Source organism: Agelaius tricolor, unplaced genomic scaffold, assembly GCF_023055355.1.
Source record: "Agelaius tricolor isolate 1412-34295 unplaced genomic scaffold, bAgeTri1.0.p SCAF_12, whole genome shotgun sequence".
NCBI lineage: Eukaryota > Metazoa > Chordata > Aves > Passeriformes > Icteridae > Agelaius > Agelaius tricolor.
In genome coordinates this window covers 5559207-5577039 of record NW_027269272.1, presented here as the reverse complement: position 1 = coordinate 5577039, position 17833 = coordinate 5559207, and the positions used below count along the sequence as shown (strand labels likewise).

Here is a 17833-nt window from a genome sequence, read left to right as displayed (position 1 = left end):
GTGAAGGTGCCACTCACCCTCCCAGAGGCTGGGCACTCCCTGGGGCAGGCACAGGGCACGGGTGGGAAGGTCTGACAGGATCTGTGTCCCAGTGCCCCCCCTGGGGAGGAGCCTCTGGCCACAGCACACAAGCCAGGCTCCAGGTGTTTGCTTTCCAGTCTCCTGGGCGGGTGATAACCACCCGCTCCCAGCCAAGGCTCCAGCTCACCATGCTGAAATTCAAGAGGTATTTGATCACGTAAGTGGAATATTTTTATGTATTTATTTAAGTCAAATACTATTTCCCTAAGTAAAATTCTCTTTCTGTCCCACCTGGAGGTGATGTTCTGACGTCCTTGCAGACCCCTCCATGTTGGGAAACAGCTGAAGTGGTGATGGGAATGGGCAGGCAGATGTTTCTGCTCCTCATCACTGCAGGGCAGTCTGGGGTGATGGGGATTTTCCCTTCTGGTGATGCTCCAAGGGCAGCTGGAACACTGAATCTTTTGTGATGCTGTTGCCACAAAGGAATGAGAATGGCACAGACCTTGGCAGGGCACTGGGATGCTGGTCCCTCCTGCAGCATCCCAGGTGAGGGATCACCAGAGGAGTAGATGTGGAGCAGAAATGTGTCTCTGGGCAAGTTTTTCACATGGCAGCCCCTAGGGTGAGGTGCCCCCTTCCACAGGCTCTGATTTGGACAGGAGGGATGAGGGAAGGGCAAGGCTTGACTCTGCAGCAGAGTCCTTTGGCTGGGGGAGAGCTGCAGGGTGAGAGGGCTCAGGGTTATTCCCAACCTAGCTATCAAGTGTAGGGTGGGCACTGATGCAGGCAGGCAGTGCCATTGTGCCCTTGCTGTGCTACCTGAGCATCCTGCTGACCATTTTGCCCAATTTCTCATTTACTGCCAAAAAAATTGGCTCCAGTGAGTGGTCAGAGGGAGGCTGTGGCTGGTGTACATACTCTGTACATTAATTCCTTGTGCAACTTTGCTCACTACCTGGAGAATATCTGGGCACAGCAAAACTGTAAAATCTTTTTTTGCCACTCACCTGCCCGGTGAGCTCAGCCTCAGCACCTGGGTGGGACCCTGAGGGCCCTGAAACATCCAGCCAGCCCCATCCTGGCTGGGGCTTTTGTCTCTGGGCTAGACAGGGAAGGGCATGGGCTGGAGGGAAGATCTGCTTGGAGCAGGAGGGGAGTAACAGAGGGGAAATCTGCAGCCCTGCTGAGAACAAGTGGCACCCTCTGCCCTGCTGGGGCTGGCACTCAGACAGCTGGAGCACCATCTCTTGCAAAGATTTGAGCATCAGTTCAGGTTTGGATTCAATTCCTGGAGCCAGCATAGGGGGATCCAGCTGCTCTGGCTCTTCCACTGAGCCCTTGCAGCCAAAGGCATCTTTGGGGTGCTGCATCCAGCTCTGCACCCTGCTTGTCACTTCTGGAGGTGACAGCACCCAGGCTCTGGTCTGAGGGGGCTCTTCAGCTATAGCCTGCCCACAGATGGAGGCATCTCCAAAGACTCTGCAAGAGCTGGGCTTGCAGCCCAAACTGCCCTGCAGGGCTCCAAGTACAGCCTGGACACCTTCCTGGTGCTCTGGTCTCAGGTGTTTAACTCTGCCCCAAGATACACAGCTCTGATCCCATCCCAGAGTGTAAATGGAGAGCAGGCTGTGCAGCACAGAGGGCAGCTGAGCCTTTTGAAGGTTTGTGGTTCAGGCACTTCTTGCCAACCTGCTCCAGCCTCCAAGACAAGGGCTGCTCATGCACCATGTGCCATTTAATGGGTGTTTTGCTGCCTTCAGTGCAACTTCTTGGCAATTTGAGCGCTGTCACTTTCTCAGCACACCCTCGTTGATGTCCCTGTATCTCACAGAGCCAGCCCAGAGGAGGAAGGAAAGGCTGTGGCTTTGTGCCAGCCTGGCCTGCCCCAACACATGTCAGCTCAACACGTGTTGTGTTCTCAGCTGGGTGTTCCACCAACACACCAGCCACCTCAAAAGAGCCAAAGGACCTGGATCTTTCACAGATTCTCTCAGGTTGAAAGTTTAGGACCTCTGTGGAAGCAAGGCCAGGATTATACCTGCACCAGATCCAGATAAGGGAGTGGCAGAGGGTGCTGTCCCCAGCCCTGCCTGGGGGGAAGTGTTCCATCATTCTGCCTTCACTACTGGGTGCTCCTGCAGGTCCCCCCGAGAGTTTGTGTGTACCACTAAATATCACAGTGGGGCAGCTCTTCATTCCCTCATTGCTGCTTGTCCTACCATGGTCAGCCAGACCAAATGATGACCAGCCTTGCCTGGAGTGATGGGAAAGGTGGATCAAGCCTCCAATCATCACTTCATTCTGGAGCATCTCCTCCCTCTGTGGTCTCTCTGATCTTCCACATGGAATTATTTTAACAAACCTTTCCTCACACCAGCTCTGGTCTCTACTTCAACCCTCCCTCTTTAACACCTCTTGGCATTTTAAGCTCTCTTTAAGCATTTGGCATTTTTCTGCTCTGTTATTTGTCACATCTGTTAATCTCTGACCTCACAAGGGTTTCCTTGTGCTACTGGCATGGCCATGCAGTGACCCACACGTGCATCTGCCACCTCCTGTCTCATCTGAGCTTGGCAGCCTGCTCCTCAAGTGCCAAAGAGCATGGGCACCTCCAGGTTGCCATGGGGATTGGGGATGCTGTGATGGGCAGTAATCCCGTGCAGTGATGACACCTTCTGAGTCCTCAGCAGCACTGCCATGGCCTAAGACCTCCCAGCCTTTCCAGTCCTGAGTGCTTCAGACACTAAAATCCTCCTGGGAGCAGCTGGGAGTTTCAGCTCAGTGAAGGCACATTTCTGGGAGCAGAGCAGAACCGTGTCCATGAGTGTCCAACCACTGCAAGCAGTGCTGTCATAATCAAACCACTACTTAATCATGACAGCTGATGATTTTCCTGGAGCAAAGCCAGTTTCTGAGTAGCAAACCTAAATTCCTGACCTGTACCCATGGGATGCACATGACCCCTTCAGACAGCCCTCATTTGTGTCACTGCTGCCTCACCAAGAGAGCTCACAGCAGTGCTCAGAGCAGGATGTAAAGCACCATGGAAGTGAGGAAGCTCTGGGACAAGCAGCTCTGTGCAGTCCCAGTCCCACTGTCCTGGCCCAAAGCTGACTACTGCAGGCAGGCAGAAATCCCAATGAACACAGGTTGGCTGAAATGTGGCTTCCAAGCAGGCTGTGCCCAGATTTCTGCTGTCATTAATTCCTCCCATTCAGATCCTTGCTGCCTGTGAGTCTCCCTCCCTGAGAGGGGAGAGCAACCACCTGGGGCTGACTGGCTGGACTTCCCCCACAGCAGAGCCCAATCCCAGAGGGTTTAACCAGATCTTCAGGACAAATCATCTCCTGTTATGCCACAATGAGCTCCCTGGGGAAAACCCAGCAGCATAATGGCATCATTCAGGTTGCAAAAGCCCTCAAAGATCATCGAGTCCAATCTTTCCCCCAACACTGCCAAGGCCACCACTAACCCATGATTCCAAGTGTCACATCTCCTGAGACTGGACAACCTTTATGTGAAAAAAACCAAACAAACAAATCCTTTTTTCCAGGAAATTCAGCCCCTCGACTGTTCTACTGAAGATTAAAGCTACAATCAAGCTCCACCAGGGTTTGCAGCAAGCCCTACAAACAGAAGGAGCCCTCTGGCAGCATTTCCATGGCCTTAATGTCACCATACACAACCCAAAGCCTGACAGCACAATTCTGATGGCCTGAAGAAATAACACTGTTGTTGTAGACATGGCTAAAATCAGACCAAAACCCAGGCACTGCTGGGGCCCTCATGGTGGCACCACATCTGCAGCCACAGCTGGAGCCTGTGCAGATGGCAGTCCAACAGCAGAGAGTGGGGAGAGCAGGGAAAAAAGAGTTTTATTGTCCAAGACAAGATCCTGATCCTTTTGGCCAGGCAGGACAGGGAACACACAGGCAGTGCCCTGTTCCTGCTGCCCGGGGGGAGCTCTGGCTGCTCCAGGAAGGTGTCCCTGAGCAGCCAAGGGACTCAGTGGTTATCACTGTTTGCTTTTCAGCACAATGCCTGTGGCCCATCTGGAAATTTCCACGAGGCTGCACTGCTGGGGCACAGCCTCAGAGGTTCCCCAGTTATCGCTGCCTCTGCATCATTTCCGCCCCTGAAAACGTGACCTTACCTTAAATATAAAAAAAAAAAAGCCTCAAGGTGCCTCTCCCACCTGCCTCACACACACCACTGGTCTTGGCTTTTCCTCCCCACAAATGGGCTCAAATGTCTGTTTCCTTGCAGGAAGCTGAGTGCAATCTACAGGTGCCAGCCAGGTCGGCTCTGGATCTCCTTCAGCCTCCTCGTCCTCCTCCTGGTCACACTTCAGGTTGTGGAGAAGCTGCAGCCTCTTGGGTAGGTCCTGAGCACAATTACACACCTGCACCTCCTTCTCCAGCCTTTTGCTGGCCACTGAGGTGGGCTCAGAACTGCCCTCCTGAAAACCACCCAGCAGGGTCTTCCTTAGGGAGGAAAATCCAGGGGAGAGAGGGCCCTCTGGGGGTCCCACAGCTCACCCCTGTGCCCTGGCCAGAGCTGAGCCCACCCTGGGTCAGACAAGGCTGCTCTGGGCTTTGTCCTGGCTTACCACAAAACTTTATAGCCCTTAAGCCCAGCCCTCCCAGTCTAGGGTTATCTGCAATGGTTCCTCCAGCTTCTCCAGACCACCAGCTCTTCTGTCTCCTCACCTTCTCCTGCTCTGCCCCTTCCACCATCCTGTCATGCTCCAGCAGGACAGAGACACTGCCACATCACTGCTGACCTGTCCTTCTCCTCTTCATAGAATCATTAAGGTTGTAAAGGACCTCCAAGATGATCGAGCCCAAGTTCTTGCACCCCCAGCCCTCAGGGCAGCAATGAAGCCCATCAGCAAGGCCACCCACCCCATGAAAAGGAGGGAACATGTTTTGGGTTGACTCTGGGGGGTGAGGGGGTTCATTGGGCTGCACCCTCTGCATTGTCCTCCCACCTCCTGCAGCTGAGCATTGTGTCCTCCCCATCACAGGAGCTGCCAGTGTGAGCTGGAGCGGGGTCTGCAGCAGACCACAGGCCACGAGCTCAGCTCTGCCCTGCACAGCCCCCACCTGCTGTGGGAGGATGACTCCCCTCAGGGGCAGAGGAAAATTGAGCCAGCCCCCACCTCGACCGAGGATGTTTCCAGGATGCATCTGTACCTCAGACAGGAGACCCCTCCAGGCAGCAGCCAGGAGGAGAGCTGGATGCAGCAGCCTGGGGAGAGCAGTGAGAAGGTGAGAGCCCATCTGTCACCCACAGAGCTGAAACCCCAGTTTCCTGGCCTGGAAAATGCAGCCAGAGAAAATCCTTCTCTAAGCCCTCCCGGGAGGGTCGCTGCAGATTTGGCAGAAGCTGTCACCAGCAAGTTCATCATCTTTGCAAACAGGCTGAGCACAGAGGAGCAGAGGGGAATGTCCCCACCTGGAATGGTGCAGGTGGAGGTACAGAGCCAGACTCAGCCTCAAGCTGTGAGTTCTCTCCACCCTGAGTGGGGCACCTCATTTATACAGCCCATCCCAAACTCACCCCAACCTCTGCAGGCAGAGGATTCTTACAAAAGAGACCTGGGGACAGGATTTCTCCCAAGCTGGACAGAAGCCTTTAAGATCCAGGAGGTAACAGCTGGAGAAGCCCAGCAGGCCAGAGGAGTCACCTCTCAAGGGAAGACGTGCAAGCCCAAGACTGACATTGTTTTCCTGAAGGTCCACAAGAGCGCCAGCAGCACGGTCATGAACATCCTGTTCCGCTTTGGGGAGATGCACAACCTCACCTTCGCCTTCCCCCAGGGTGGGGGCTTCCAGCTCTACTACCCCCACCACTTCCTGGCCAAGTTCGTGCAGGGCTTCTCCCCTCTGAGCCCCCGGCAGTTCAACATCCTCTGCCACCACATGCGCTTCCTGCAGCCGGAGGTACGGGCAAAGCTGCCACCCCTGGGGGCACGGGCAGGGAACGGGGACAGGGGCTCGGGGGGCACAAGGAGGGGCACCTGTCGAGCACATCAACTCTACAGGGATGAACTAAAGAGAGGCAGGATTGCCCACGGGTACCTGGTGTGTTGTTGGCACCTCCTGAGAGATTCTGTGAGCGGGTTTGATGAAGCTGTGCTGTGAGCCATGGCAAAGTGGGAGACAGCACTTGTAGCAGCCAGCAACTCTCATCTCTTTCTTGCCTGGTGAGCCCTGGGACATGTCCTGCACCCTGGACAGGCCCAGAGGGGACCAAGAGGAGAACAACCAAAGTGCATCAGCTCAGGTCAGCTGTGCCCAGCATCCACCCCTCTGGGTGCCACCTCAGGACAGGTGGAGATGGGTAAAAGGAAGGAGATGGGCAGTATCTTCATCCCAGCCCAGCCACACAGCTGTAGCAGCCCACTGTGGGGAGCTTTGCTCACTACTCTCCCCGTGTGACTCTTCTGGAGCTCCCTATAGTTATCATCTTATCACAGGGGTTCCATACTGTTATCTCCTTATCTCAAAAGTTTTACAGTGTTTCTCATGGGCACCTCCTCAGAACACTGCCGCTTTCTTCTTCACAAAGCAGCCAACCAACTCCAGTCCCCTCCTCAACCAGCCACCCCATTCTTTTATAGCATCTTCTTCTCATTGCTTACAGCTGTGGCCTGTTAAAGTCAGGCCTGTTCCTAATCTTTGATAATTGGCCCAGCTGCAACTCCTTAGGGGTAAGATTACTTTCTACACTATCTTTATTTTCTTATATTCTATCCCCTACATCCCCACAGCTCCTTTGATGAGCTGCACCCTGAAATCCTCCCCAGCACCCACCTCTGCTCAACAGCATTGTGGGTGAGTGGGTCTCTTCTCCCTGCCCTACCTTCAAACCCTTCTTTTCCTCTTCCACAGGTGCAGAAAGTGGTGCCCAGCTCTGCCGTCTACTTCTCCATCCTGAGGAACCCCGTGCAGCTGATGGAGTCCTCCTTCGTGTACTACAAGGGCGCCTCGGCCTTCTCGCGCGTCCGCAGCCTGCAGGAGTTCCTCAGCCAGCCCTGGCGCTACTACGACCCCGCCAGCGGCGACCGCCACTACGCCAGGAACCTCATGACCTTCGACTTCGGCTTCAACCCCGACGGGGACGTGTCCCCCGAGCGGGTGCAGCTCATGCTGAAGGCCATCGAGGCGTCCTTCGACTTCCTGCTCATCTCTGAGTACTTCGATGAGTCCATGGTGCTGCTGAAGGAGATGCTGTGCTGGGACCTGGACAGCGTCGTCTCCTTCCCACTCAACAGCCGGGACAGCAGCACCAAGTCCCCGCTCCCGGACTCCATCGTGGAGAAGCTGAAAGCCTGGAACAGGCTGGACTGGGAGATCTACACGCACTTTAACAGGACCTTCTGGGAAAGGCTCGACCGCCTCATCGGCCGGGAGCGGCTGCGGCGGGAGGTGAGGGCGCTGCGGCAGCGGCGGGCGGAGCTGGCCCGGGCCTGCCTGCAGGGCACGGGCAGCGTGGGCCCCAAGGACATCAAGGACAGCTCCCTGCGGCCGCTGCAGCACGGCGGGGCCCGGATCCTGGGCTATAACCTCAAGCAGGGCTTGCCTCGGGAGCTGGAGCGGACCTGCCGGCGGCTGGTGACGCCGGAGCTGCAGTACAGCAGCCTCCTCTACAAGAAGCAGTTCCCGCCGCCGCCCCCTGAGAGCCCCCGGCCCGCTGCGTCCCCAGCCCCGCCTCACCGCCCGGAGCCCACCCGAAACTGAGAGCCCCGGCCCGCTGCCTCCTCAGCTCCATCCTCCGCAGCGGCCGGAGCCCACCCGAAACTGAGCCCTCCTGGACCCTCGGGCATCCTTCCCCATCTGCTGCGGACAGCGAGGCTCGGCCCTCAGGCATCCTTCCCCATCTCCTGAGGACAGCGGGGCTCGGCCCTCAGGCCGGGGATGCCCTGCCCGAGCCCTCTGTCCGTGCCCCGCTGGGCACAAGCTCCGGACAGGCTGCAGAGGGGGTCCCAGGGGCTGGACAGGACTTTTCCAGAGGGAAATCCCCTCAGACAGCAGCTGGAGCCTCAGGACAGCACCGGCTCCAGCAGCGAGGAGCAGGTCCAGGAGGGCAGCCCAAATCATCAGTGGGGTGTGACAGAACAGGGCCAAGCTGTAAATCAGAGCTGTGGGCAAAAGATCCCAGCGGGATTGACTCTCCCAAAAAATCCCAGCAGGATTTATTCTCTCAAAAAAATCCCAGTGGGATTGACTCTCCCAAAAAAATCCCAAAAGTTTTGATTTACAGCGTGAGAATGAGTCTGTCTGTGCAGCTGCACCTTGTCCCTGCCCCGTTGATGTTACCATGCTGGAAAAGCAGCCTCTTAATTAAAAATAACAACAGTCACTGTCACTCCTTAAATTCCTCTTAATTACATCAGTCTGCTCAGTAGATGACCTCCTCAAAAGCCCCAGAAGCACATCCCAAACATTTGAATGTGTCCTAATATGTCCTGAAAAGTGGGGGGAAAAAAACCCCAAAAAAACTCCAAAACAAAAAAAAAAAAAAAAACCCAACCAACCCCCCCACCAAAACAAACAAACAAGCAAACCCCCCCCCCCAAAAAAAAACTCCAAAAAACCCCCAAATAAACAAAAAATACAAACAAAAAACAACCCAGAAAAAAGGGAGTCCCGAGCACTATTTTGTGCTGACTGTGGTTACAGGTTGCCTATGGATGCTGAATTTATAGGATCAACATCCTATTCTGCAATGTCAGACTCAAGTTCCACCCCTGTGTCCTGGGAAATATCCCACAGGAATGGCTTGTGGACGGCAACCCAGCCTGATTTTTCCATCCTGCACTTCTCCTTGAATCAAAAGCAGAGCCAGCAAATCAGCTGGGATAAACAGGAGCCCCATCTGTGGCTTTTCAGCACGATTTCCAAACCAAAAAAGGTTCTGAAAAATTTGCCCAGAAGGATCTGGGTGTCCCTGGGGCAGGTACAAAGAGTCTCAAAGGTTTCAGCTTCCACCCAAAGGTCTCCTGCTCAGTTTAACCAGGAAAAAAGCCAGACTGTGCTCCCAGAGCCTTTCTTGGGGCAGTGCCAGGCATCCAGCCAGGCACAAGGAGAGGGCACCATTTGGGGATTTTGCTCCTTGGCTTTGGGGTTTTTTATGAAGTTTCATCTCTGGGGCACATCTGTGCATGGCTGTGTTGGTCCCTTCCCTCGTTTCTCCTGTTGGGATGTGGGGTGGGCTCATGGTGTCAGAGGTCTGGGGTTCCTGCAGGTGCCTCCAGAGGGCAATCCCAGAGGAAATCACCTGGGATGGGCAGCCCAGAGGCCCAGCAGCACCCTGGGGATGTCTCCCCATGGACACAGCAGAGTGTGGACAGGAGCAGGGCTGCACACTGGGTACCAAACCTGCATCTGACACCTCCACTCCAGGTTTTCACTGGGTGCCTCTTGCTTATTCCCTGTTTGCACCTCAGGAAATAGGAGCAGGTGATTCCTGTCAGGAGCTCTGATCCAGGGCAGAGATACTGGAACAGCCAGAGCATCACAATGTCCCTGTGCTGTCACCCAGGGTGCAGCTCCCATGGGGTGCCCTGGCCCCAGCACAGCCTGGGGGGATCCCCATTGCCAGGAGGTGTTTCCCCCCTTTCCAGAGCAGGCAGCAGGAAGGGCAGAGGTGGTTTGGGCACCACAGTGACTCCCATTTTCAGGGATGTCTCCCAGGAATGACATCACTCACCCAAATGCCAACCACAGCAATTTATTTTTTCCCCCCCCCACAAACTGTAATTTTATAGTTAGGAGTATTTCACCTAGACATGGAGCAGAGCACAGGGACGCACAGAAGCTGCCTGGGTCTTTTTTTTTTTTTTTTCCCCTAACCATAGACCCTTTTCCCTTTTTACACCATTTCTTGATGTTTTACAGCACCAAAACCCAGGCTAAGCACATCCCCAGAGGAGCAGGTCCTCCTGTGGCCAGTGAACTCTCTTGCTTTGGAGCATTTTTAATTCCTCTCCAAGACTTGCCAGGTTCAGCCTGTGCAACTCAAGGACTTCAGGCCAAGTTTAACTCAAACCCCACCAATTTTTAACCAGTATCCATTAATAACTCAAAAGATCAAAGCCTGTTTCCTCCCCATCCCAAGTGTCCCGGTCAGTTACTGGCTTATGCTTTGTTTTTAGGGCTGCAAGAGACCCAGTGGGGTTATTGCAGGCACTGCACGATGCAATAACCCCGGGTTGCTCAAGCCTGCCCACGGAACGGTCCCAGCTCTCTGTAAAATTCCTGGCAGCACAAGACAACCGGCAATTTATGCAAAAGCGTTCCGTGTTTTCTCTCTGAGCCAGCAGTGTGGGCTTGAAACATTTCGGGCTCTCCAGGGAGGCTTTCAAAGCAATTCCCAAAGGAGCTCAGGGGCATCCTGCAGGATTCCTTTGTGATTCTTAAAGGACTGAACGAGCTGCAAAATCCTGCACACCGGGAAACCCTTTCCCAGGAAAAGGGCTGCCGGGACCTCTGGGCTCAGGCACGGGGCTCCGAGTTGCTCTTCCCTCCTTTCCTCTTCTTCTGTGGTTTGTCACCCTCCACCTGCGCTGTCACCTTTGCCTTGGGCACTTTGTATTTGCTCTTCTGGCTGTAGAGGAGGTTTTTCTGGAAGAGGCGTGGGATGTTGCCCTGGAACAGCAGGAGGGCAGCGAGCATCCCTGCAATGAGAGCACAGATCCCTTCCGAGTGCTATGTGGAGAATCTCCAGCCTCCCCACAGCTCAGCAGCGGTTTTGGGTCCTTGTCACAACCTTCACCATGACCAAAAGGCAGCTCAGCACCACTGAAGTCCCCACTGAGAGCTGAGGGACCCTCGCTGTTCTGCTTTAAGGAGAATTTACCACTCTTATGTCCTTAGCATAACAAACAATGCTTGTTTTGACCCATAAACCACCCCAGTTTTCTGGAAGAGAATCATTAAAGTTGGAAAAGTCCTCTGAGCCCATCAAGCCCAACCATTCCCTCATCGTTGGTCGTGACCCCAGTGCCACATCCAGGTTTTTAAATCCCTGCAGGGACAGTGTCTCCACCACTGCCTTCAGCAGGGTGCCAGTGCCTGACCACCCTTCAGGGAAGAACTTTTCTCAATACCCAACCTAAACTTCCCCTGGGGCAACTTGAGGCTGTTCCCTCTTATCCATCTGGGAGCAGAGCCCGACCCCCACCTGCTCCACTCTCAGCACACATCCAGGTCCCCATGACCACACTGGAGCTGGGGACAACCCCAAAGCACAGCTCAGCCTGCCATTGCCCTAAAACACCTCTGCTAAACCTCCCCAGACTTTGCTTTCAGGGAGATTTCTGCCCTCGTACCACGCAGAAGTTGGATTTTAAAAAACTGGATAGCAGAGATGACCCCAGAGCCAACGAGGCAGGATGGAAAGTGACACTTGCCACTGGCAACCCCAAATTCAGCTCTTTGCCAGAACAGTCCACGTTACACTGAGCATTTCTGCCTTGTCCCCATGCCAGCTCCTGCCCCTGGGAAGATCTCACCTGCAAGGGGACCCAGCCAGTAGACCTGGATGTAGTCCCAGAAGCTGCTCCCCGAGCAGTGGAAGGTGGTGGCTGTGGCCAGGGCAGGGTTGAAGAAGGCCCCCGTGTACGGTCCAGCTGTGTGGGAAGAGAAACGTGGCCAACAGTCCCACTGCATCCTCTGGAACACTGAGAAAGGGCTGAGACCCCTCCTGTCTGCCTCCTCAGACTGGGGAAATCCCACCCTTGTGGCCCTGAGCTTTGTGGGAAGCAGGAAAGCTCAGTGCAGGACTGGGGGATTGCAGTAGGGGAGGTTCCAGGGAAGGGATCCCAGTCTTGAGCTATGGCTCTGAGCCCAAAATTCACCGGCAGCCTGTCACTGTCACATTTTCTAAAAAAATCCCCTTGCCCAGGATTCTTCTCCTGGGAAGCTTCCTCAGAGAGAAAGGAAAACAATATTATCTCATTTGCTTCTCCTGTGTTTTGCCCCTTTGGAATGTGTTTGGAGATTGTTTACCCACAGGTGATTGTTTCATTGGATTCTGCTGTGAGTTGTTTTCACTCTTTGGTCAATGAGAGCCAAGCTGTGCTGGGACTCTGGAAAGAGTCACGAGTTTTCATTATTATCTTTTAGCATTCTGTAAGTATCCTTTCTGTATTCTTTAGTCTAGTATTCTTTTATATAATATAGCATCATAAAATAATAAATTAGCCTTCTGAGAACACGGAGTCAGATTCATTCCTGCCTTTGTCTGGGAACCCCGCTAATACAAGAGCAGCCCAGATAGCCCAAACTGCCACCCTCATCCCAAAATGAACACTCCCCAAAATAACACAAAACAAACACCTTAGTAGTCATTACCTTGTTAACCCCTACCTCTGCAGTCCTGGAAGATGTAAAACAGGGGGCTGTTCCTCCCCCCAAATGAGGTATTTTTCCAAATGACTGAGGAGAAGAAAGGCCAGTGCTGCTCACCTGTGTAGGTCAGGAAGGTGACAGTGGCTGCCAGCGCAGGGACCCGGTACAGGGGGTGACTCTGTCGCACCCTGAGGAGGATAAGGTGGAACAGGAAGGAGCAGGAGCCCTCCACGAAGGCAGCGTGGGGCAGGGAGGCGCGGATGGAGGAGCTGCACTCGGGAGCGATCAGGTTCTGGATGAAGTGCAGCTGTGTCAGCTCCCAGGACCAGTAGAGCCGGGTGAGAGCCCAGCCCGTCCCTGCACCTACACCCTGGGCCAGCAGCTTGGCTCCTGTGGCTGCCAGGCTGGACTCCAGGAGCAGGAACTCCTGCAGGGACACCGTTGGGTTGGCAGATGCTCCATCCAAAGAGGCGCCGTGGACAGCAGAGAGGAGGAAGAGGAGGGTCAGGACCACGTCCAGGCCAAAGCCACCGCCCCAGGGGCCAATGTCCATCAGCATCCTCAGCTCCAGGCAGCTCATGCACAGCTGGAAGGAGCCAGCAAATTCCCTGACAAGGCAGCCATGTGTCCCAGGGGACAGAAGCCTCTTGGAGAGCCACCTGAGCAGCTGGCACACCCCAAAAGCCAGGAAGAAAAAAGCAATGGAGACATTCAAGCCATCCATAGTGAAGGCTGTGCTGGGGGCAGCCTGGCAAGGAGCAGAGGAAGCTCCTGCACCTCCTCTTTATAAAGCCAAGCAAAAGCAAACGTGGCACAGCCCGACAGGCCTGGGAAGGGCCCCATGTGTTGCCCCCATGGGACAATGCCAGTGGCACAGGGAGCTGCTGGACTCACAGCAGCTGGAGCAGCCACCAAGGTGTTTGTCCCAGGAAATCCTGGTGTTATCTCCACCAGGCACTGAGCCCCCAGCCCTGGCATTCACACCTGAGAGCCCACAGCAGCTCCCCAGAGCTGACAGCTCTTCCAGAAGGAACAAAAACTTCATTTGCTTTCTGCTTGGCTCCAATGCCTGTGGCTGCCCCTGGATCCCTGGAAGTGTTCCAGGCCAGGCTGGACAGGGCTTGGAGCAATCTGGAATAGTGGAAGGTGTCCCTGCCCATGGAAGGGGTGGAAAGAAATGGGTTTAAGGCCCCTTCCAACCCAAACCATTCTGGGATTCCATGGTAACCAATACCTGATGCATCTTCTGGGTCATTTCCCTGATCTGCAGCAGAAGTGTCACCACTCTGAACCCACATTTGCCATCTCTACAGGACAGGCAGTGCTGGCAGGTAACCCAGCTCCTCTCACTGCCCTTCACACACACAGAGCCACAGCTTTGACTTGGGCCATTTTATTTCCCTTTGTGTCATTTATAAAAGGATTACCAGGAAACCCAGGTTTGAAGCACACTTGGGCAGGGATGAGGCTCTTCATACAGTTCAAGGTGGCTCCAGAAGAGCAGCCCAAGCCAGGAAAAGCAGGAGCAGATGCCTCAAATGCATTGGAGCCTCTCCCTCAAGAGCCTTTGGCAGCAGAGAAGAAACAGGACACTGTGGGGATGCTTGTGAAGGGCACAGCTCAGCACCTCCCCCTGCACCACCCTCCCTCCTCTCACCTTCCCACCCCCCAGTGCCCACCCTGCAGGGGTTTTGGGAAGGGTCCATGGGATCACTGCTCACAGCCCTGGCTTTGGGAACCATGGGAGGTCTGGGCAAGGAGAGGGAGCAGCTGCCAACCACCCATCATCCAAGCCCTCCTCTCCTCCCACCCAAACCTTCTGGCCAGCCTGCCTCAGAACTTCTCCCATTTTAACCCTTTTTGCCACAATTCACTCTCCAGATGGCAAGACAAGCACCCATCTTTCACCTCAAATGAACAAGCACTTTGCTTGAATAACAGAAGATGAAATATTCTTTAAGAGTCTCATAAATTAGTCATTTTGTCCTGAACAAAACTGACCTCTGGCAGCAACAAAGTGCTGGTCAAAGCTACTGCAAAACCAACCATAAAATACCCAACATCACAATCCAACTCAATTCTTTCCACCTCCCCTCCCTCCTCCTGTCTTTTTCAGGAGTAGAGAAACCAGTAAATTTTCCTCTTTAGAAACAAAACCTCACAAGGACCCAGCAACACAGCCCAAATCCAGTCCCTGGAAAAGAACCACCAGATCATAGGACACAGACTGGTAAAACTGGGAAAGAAATTCCAATTTTTCCTTCCCCCAGAAATGGATTTTCCCCTTCTTCTCAACCATTGTAAGAGCTGGGCCTTAGGAAATAAACATTCCAAGGTTTAAAAACTATTTCCCACCCATTCTTGCAATTCTGCCCATGGCACAGTTGTGGGACATTTAACCCAGGCTGGAGACAGGAGCTGGGAGCTGTTGAATCCAAGGATAACTACAGGATTAAACAAAGCCAGGGGCTCCTTCCCTCATTTGTGTTAGTGCTGACAGCAGACCCCATGCAGCTTTGCAGGGTTGCTCTTCTAGGAACAAAACCATCTAAAAGTTCCAATATTCCCACCAAAAACCCCTTTTCTGTAGCTGGAACATCAGTGTCCTTCTAAACCAATCATGTTTCCAGGGCTTAAAATGCAGGTATTGAAGTTTAGCCACTGGAGAGGAACAAGTTGGCACTTCCAGATTTCAGCAAAATAAACACTCCCCAAAAACACTGAACAGTCACAAGAGCTGAGCAGAACCACCCTGGCTCCCTTGATCTTTTTGCCCTCAAAGAGGCAACAGCTACAGGAAAAAAGAGTTATAAGGTTATTTAAGGGAAGTTTCACTGGGCAGAGGGTGGATTAGAGCTTTCCAGGAGCAGCCACATGTTCCCAGCTGCTGAGACAAGGCAGCAGGAACCTGGGGCAGGTTTCCCTTCATGGTCAGGCAGGAAAATGGCTCCAGGGGATCCAAGAGTTAATTGTGCTTTGTGAAAGAACCCAAATCCTTAGAATGAGCATTCACTGAAGGGAAAAAATAACAAAGATGGTCATCCTTGGCTCTAGAAACCTCAAGGAATCCAGAAGACATCAGTCCTGAGGAAGGTCAGCCCTGCACATGGTGTGGACACATCTCCCCTGAAGACCATTCCAAGGGGCTGCCCTGAGTCCCCCCTCAGTGTCCTCAGCATTGATCCACAGCTGGACCAAGCTGGATTCACTGTCCAGAGCCCTCCAGGGAACACCAGGATGTGGAGCCTGTGCATTGAGACACATCCATGCCTTGACACAGCCTGTCTGCCCTTCCCTCCTCTGCACTGACTCAACACAGCTCCAAAGCAGAAGTCTGGGGGCCCCGAAGGACAATGAGCAACTCCTAACTTCCCACTGGGAAAATCCCATCAGAAAACCCCAACCACTGGTCCCTATGGGCTGTTTTAACAGTCAGGTCAACGGGGATTTGAAATCTTGACGGATTTGATGATCCTAAAGGTCTTTTCCAACCTCTCTGATTCTGTGATTTGAAGTGATGATGTGCTGGAGGACATTCCCACTGCAGACACCAGCTGGGAAAAGCAAGACAAGCAGTGTTGGTGCTGCCCTGCTCCCTCCAACAGGCTGCAGGTGAAGAAGTCACAGAAAGTCATTGTTCTCACTTGGTGGAATTTCCCTCCCTCAAGGAAAAGAAATCTGTCCTTATGCTGGATTCAAAGCAGGGAAAACAGCTCTTAGAGAACCTGCTTCCTCCACACATCTGGAGAGCAATAGCCAGAGTTTGGCTGAGCTCAGCAAACTTTCATGCTGCTTTCTCACATGACTGAGGACAGCTGTTTTTATTAAAAATAATCTTGAGAGCAAAATGCAAGTTATATTTAAAAAGGGGAAAAAATGTAGCTGTGCAAATCCCTGGGAGCAGGGATCTATGGACAGCACAGTGCTCCAGCACAGGAGCCACTGGAACTGCACTGAAATCCAACAATGCTCTTCAGGCACCACCATGAAAATGCTGGTCCTCACTTTTCACCCACCCTGGTTTTAAGCAGTGTGCTCCTGGTGCTGTCCAAACAGTTGTGCTCAGCTCTGCAGTGACTCACTGCAGCTGAACAGCAGCCCAGAGAGGGAGAAATTGCTGCCCCCAAATTTACTGCCTTCAAGAACTGTGTTTTAAATATCCAATCTTGAATAAGCTGATCTCAAGAAATGGGGCTGCTCTTGGGTTTAGTCTCAGACAGGTCCAAGTGTCAGGCTCAATGTAAGGGATGAGCAAGTTCACACAATACTTACGAGGATTTACCAAGGACTTGCAACTTTCAGCCATGCAAGCCAAAATCAGCCAAAGCCCTGCTCTCCTTCAAGTACCAAAATCCCAACAGTCCTGAGCTCCACTAAGCGCCTTCTCCTCCTGTCCACTTTTCCCCCAGAAATTAAATGCCAAATCACTTAAATGCAGTGTTAAAGAACACCAGTTTAAATGCACAAAGAGAGGCTCATATAGGAAGACAAAGATACTACAACAAACTGGTAACCCTGAAGAGACAGGCTCTGAGCAAACCAACATTCTCCTGTGTGGGTGAGGCAGCTGCTGGAGATGAGTGGTTTCTTCATTTCCCTTTGTCAGTGGAGCAGCAGAGCTTGTACAACATGCAAGAAAGGGGAAGAGCCCGTTTCCCAGCAGCACACAGGGAACACAGGACATGCCAAGTCCTCACCATTCACAGCCGAGGCAGGAACTTCATCCGGAGCCAACTGACCCGGACTCAATCCCAAAGCAAATCCCTCCTTGTCCTTGGCTGGACTGGCAGGCCAACATCCCACAGCCTTTTTGTAGGTCCAGTGGAAAACAAAAGTGGCTCTCTGCAGCCTTGGAGGCCAAGAGGCACCATGGATCTCATCCCAAATCCTCGAAGAGCTGTCAGCACCCGGTGCCCTCACTCCCATGGTCCAACACCGATCAGCGCCGACGGAGCAAACCCTGGAGCCAAATCTTCCCAGCAGCCAGCAGGACAGCTCAATTCCCATGGATCCTGTGCCATAATAAGCAGGATAGTGGATGGTGCCCATGGTGCAACAAAGCAGAGCTCTTGGGAGCAGCTCCTGAACCACCAGCACATCTCCAGAGGTCACCGGGCCCATCGGTCCCACCCCAGCACTGGCCAAGGAGGGGGAAGGTGCAGCTGGGATGGGCCAGGCTGGGGTTTGCTCTGCTCCCTTCACATGGAGGGCGAGGGATCTCTTCCACACTGGGTGAAAAGGGTGTTTTGGAGCTGCTCTCCTCCCATCAGCCATCCAGGAAAGCTTGTGGGGATCCCAAGGCTGGTACTGACACTGATGAGTAATAAAACTTTAAAGAAACAGGCTGGTATAGCATAAAATTATAACCACCATCATTAAAGCATTCATAAAAGCTTAATTACAAATACATTCTGTTAATCTCAGTAAAACACTGACATATTAAACCCTCT

General features: G+C 53.3%; 2 protein-coding genes across 3 annotated transcripts; one reads left to right on the top strand and one right to left on the bottom strand.

Moving 5' to 3' along the window:
• Positions 1–209: 209 nt before the first annotated feature.
• Positions 210–7769, top strand: LOC139594721 (galactose-3-O-sulfotransferase 2-like). The gene is made up of 5 exons (XM_071437077.1): positions 210–238; positions 4291–4401; positions 5051–5294; positions 5601–5969; positions 6921–7769. Exons 1-5 carry the CDS (start codon positions 210–212, stop codon positions 7767–7769), a joined length of 1602 nt encoding a protein of 533 aa, XP_071293178.1.
• A 1752-nt stretch (positions 7770–9521) lies between these two features.
• LOC139594813 (aquaporin-12-like) lies at positions 9522–17756 on the bottom strand. Of its 2 annotated transcripts, XM_071437307.1 has the most exons (4): positions 17081–17756; positions 12501–12969; positions 11546–11662; positions 9522–10708 (listed from the first exon to the last, which is right to left on the bottom strand). In XM_071437307.1, the coding sequence occupies exons 1-4, from the start codon at positions 17081–17083 to the stop codon at positions 10527–10529; spliced, it is 771 nt and encodes a 256-aa protein (XP_071293408.1). In that variant the 5' UTR covers positions 17084–17756; the 3' UTR covers positions 9522–10526. The 2 variants fall into 2 exon arrangements, with proteins under 2 accessions (XP_071293408.1, XP_071293407.1); XM_071437306.1 differs by lacking the exon at positions 17081–17756 and having other exon boundaries at positions 12501–14030.
• Positions 17757–17833: the final 77 nt, after the last annotated feature.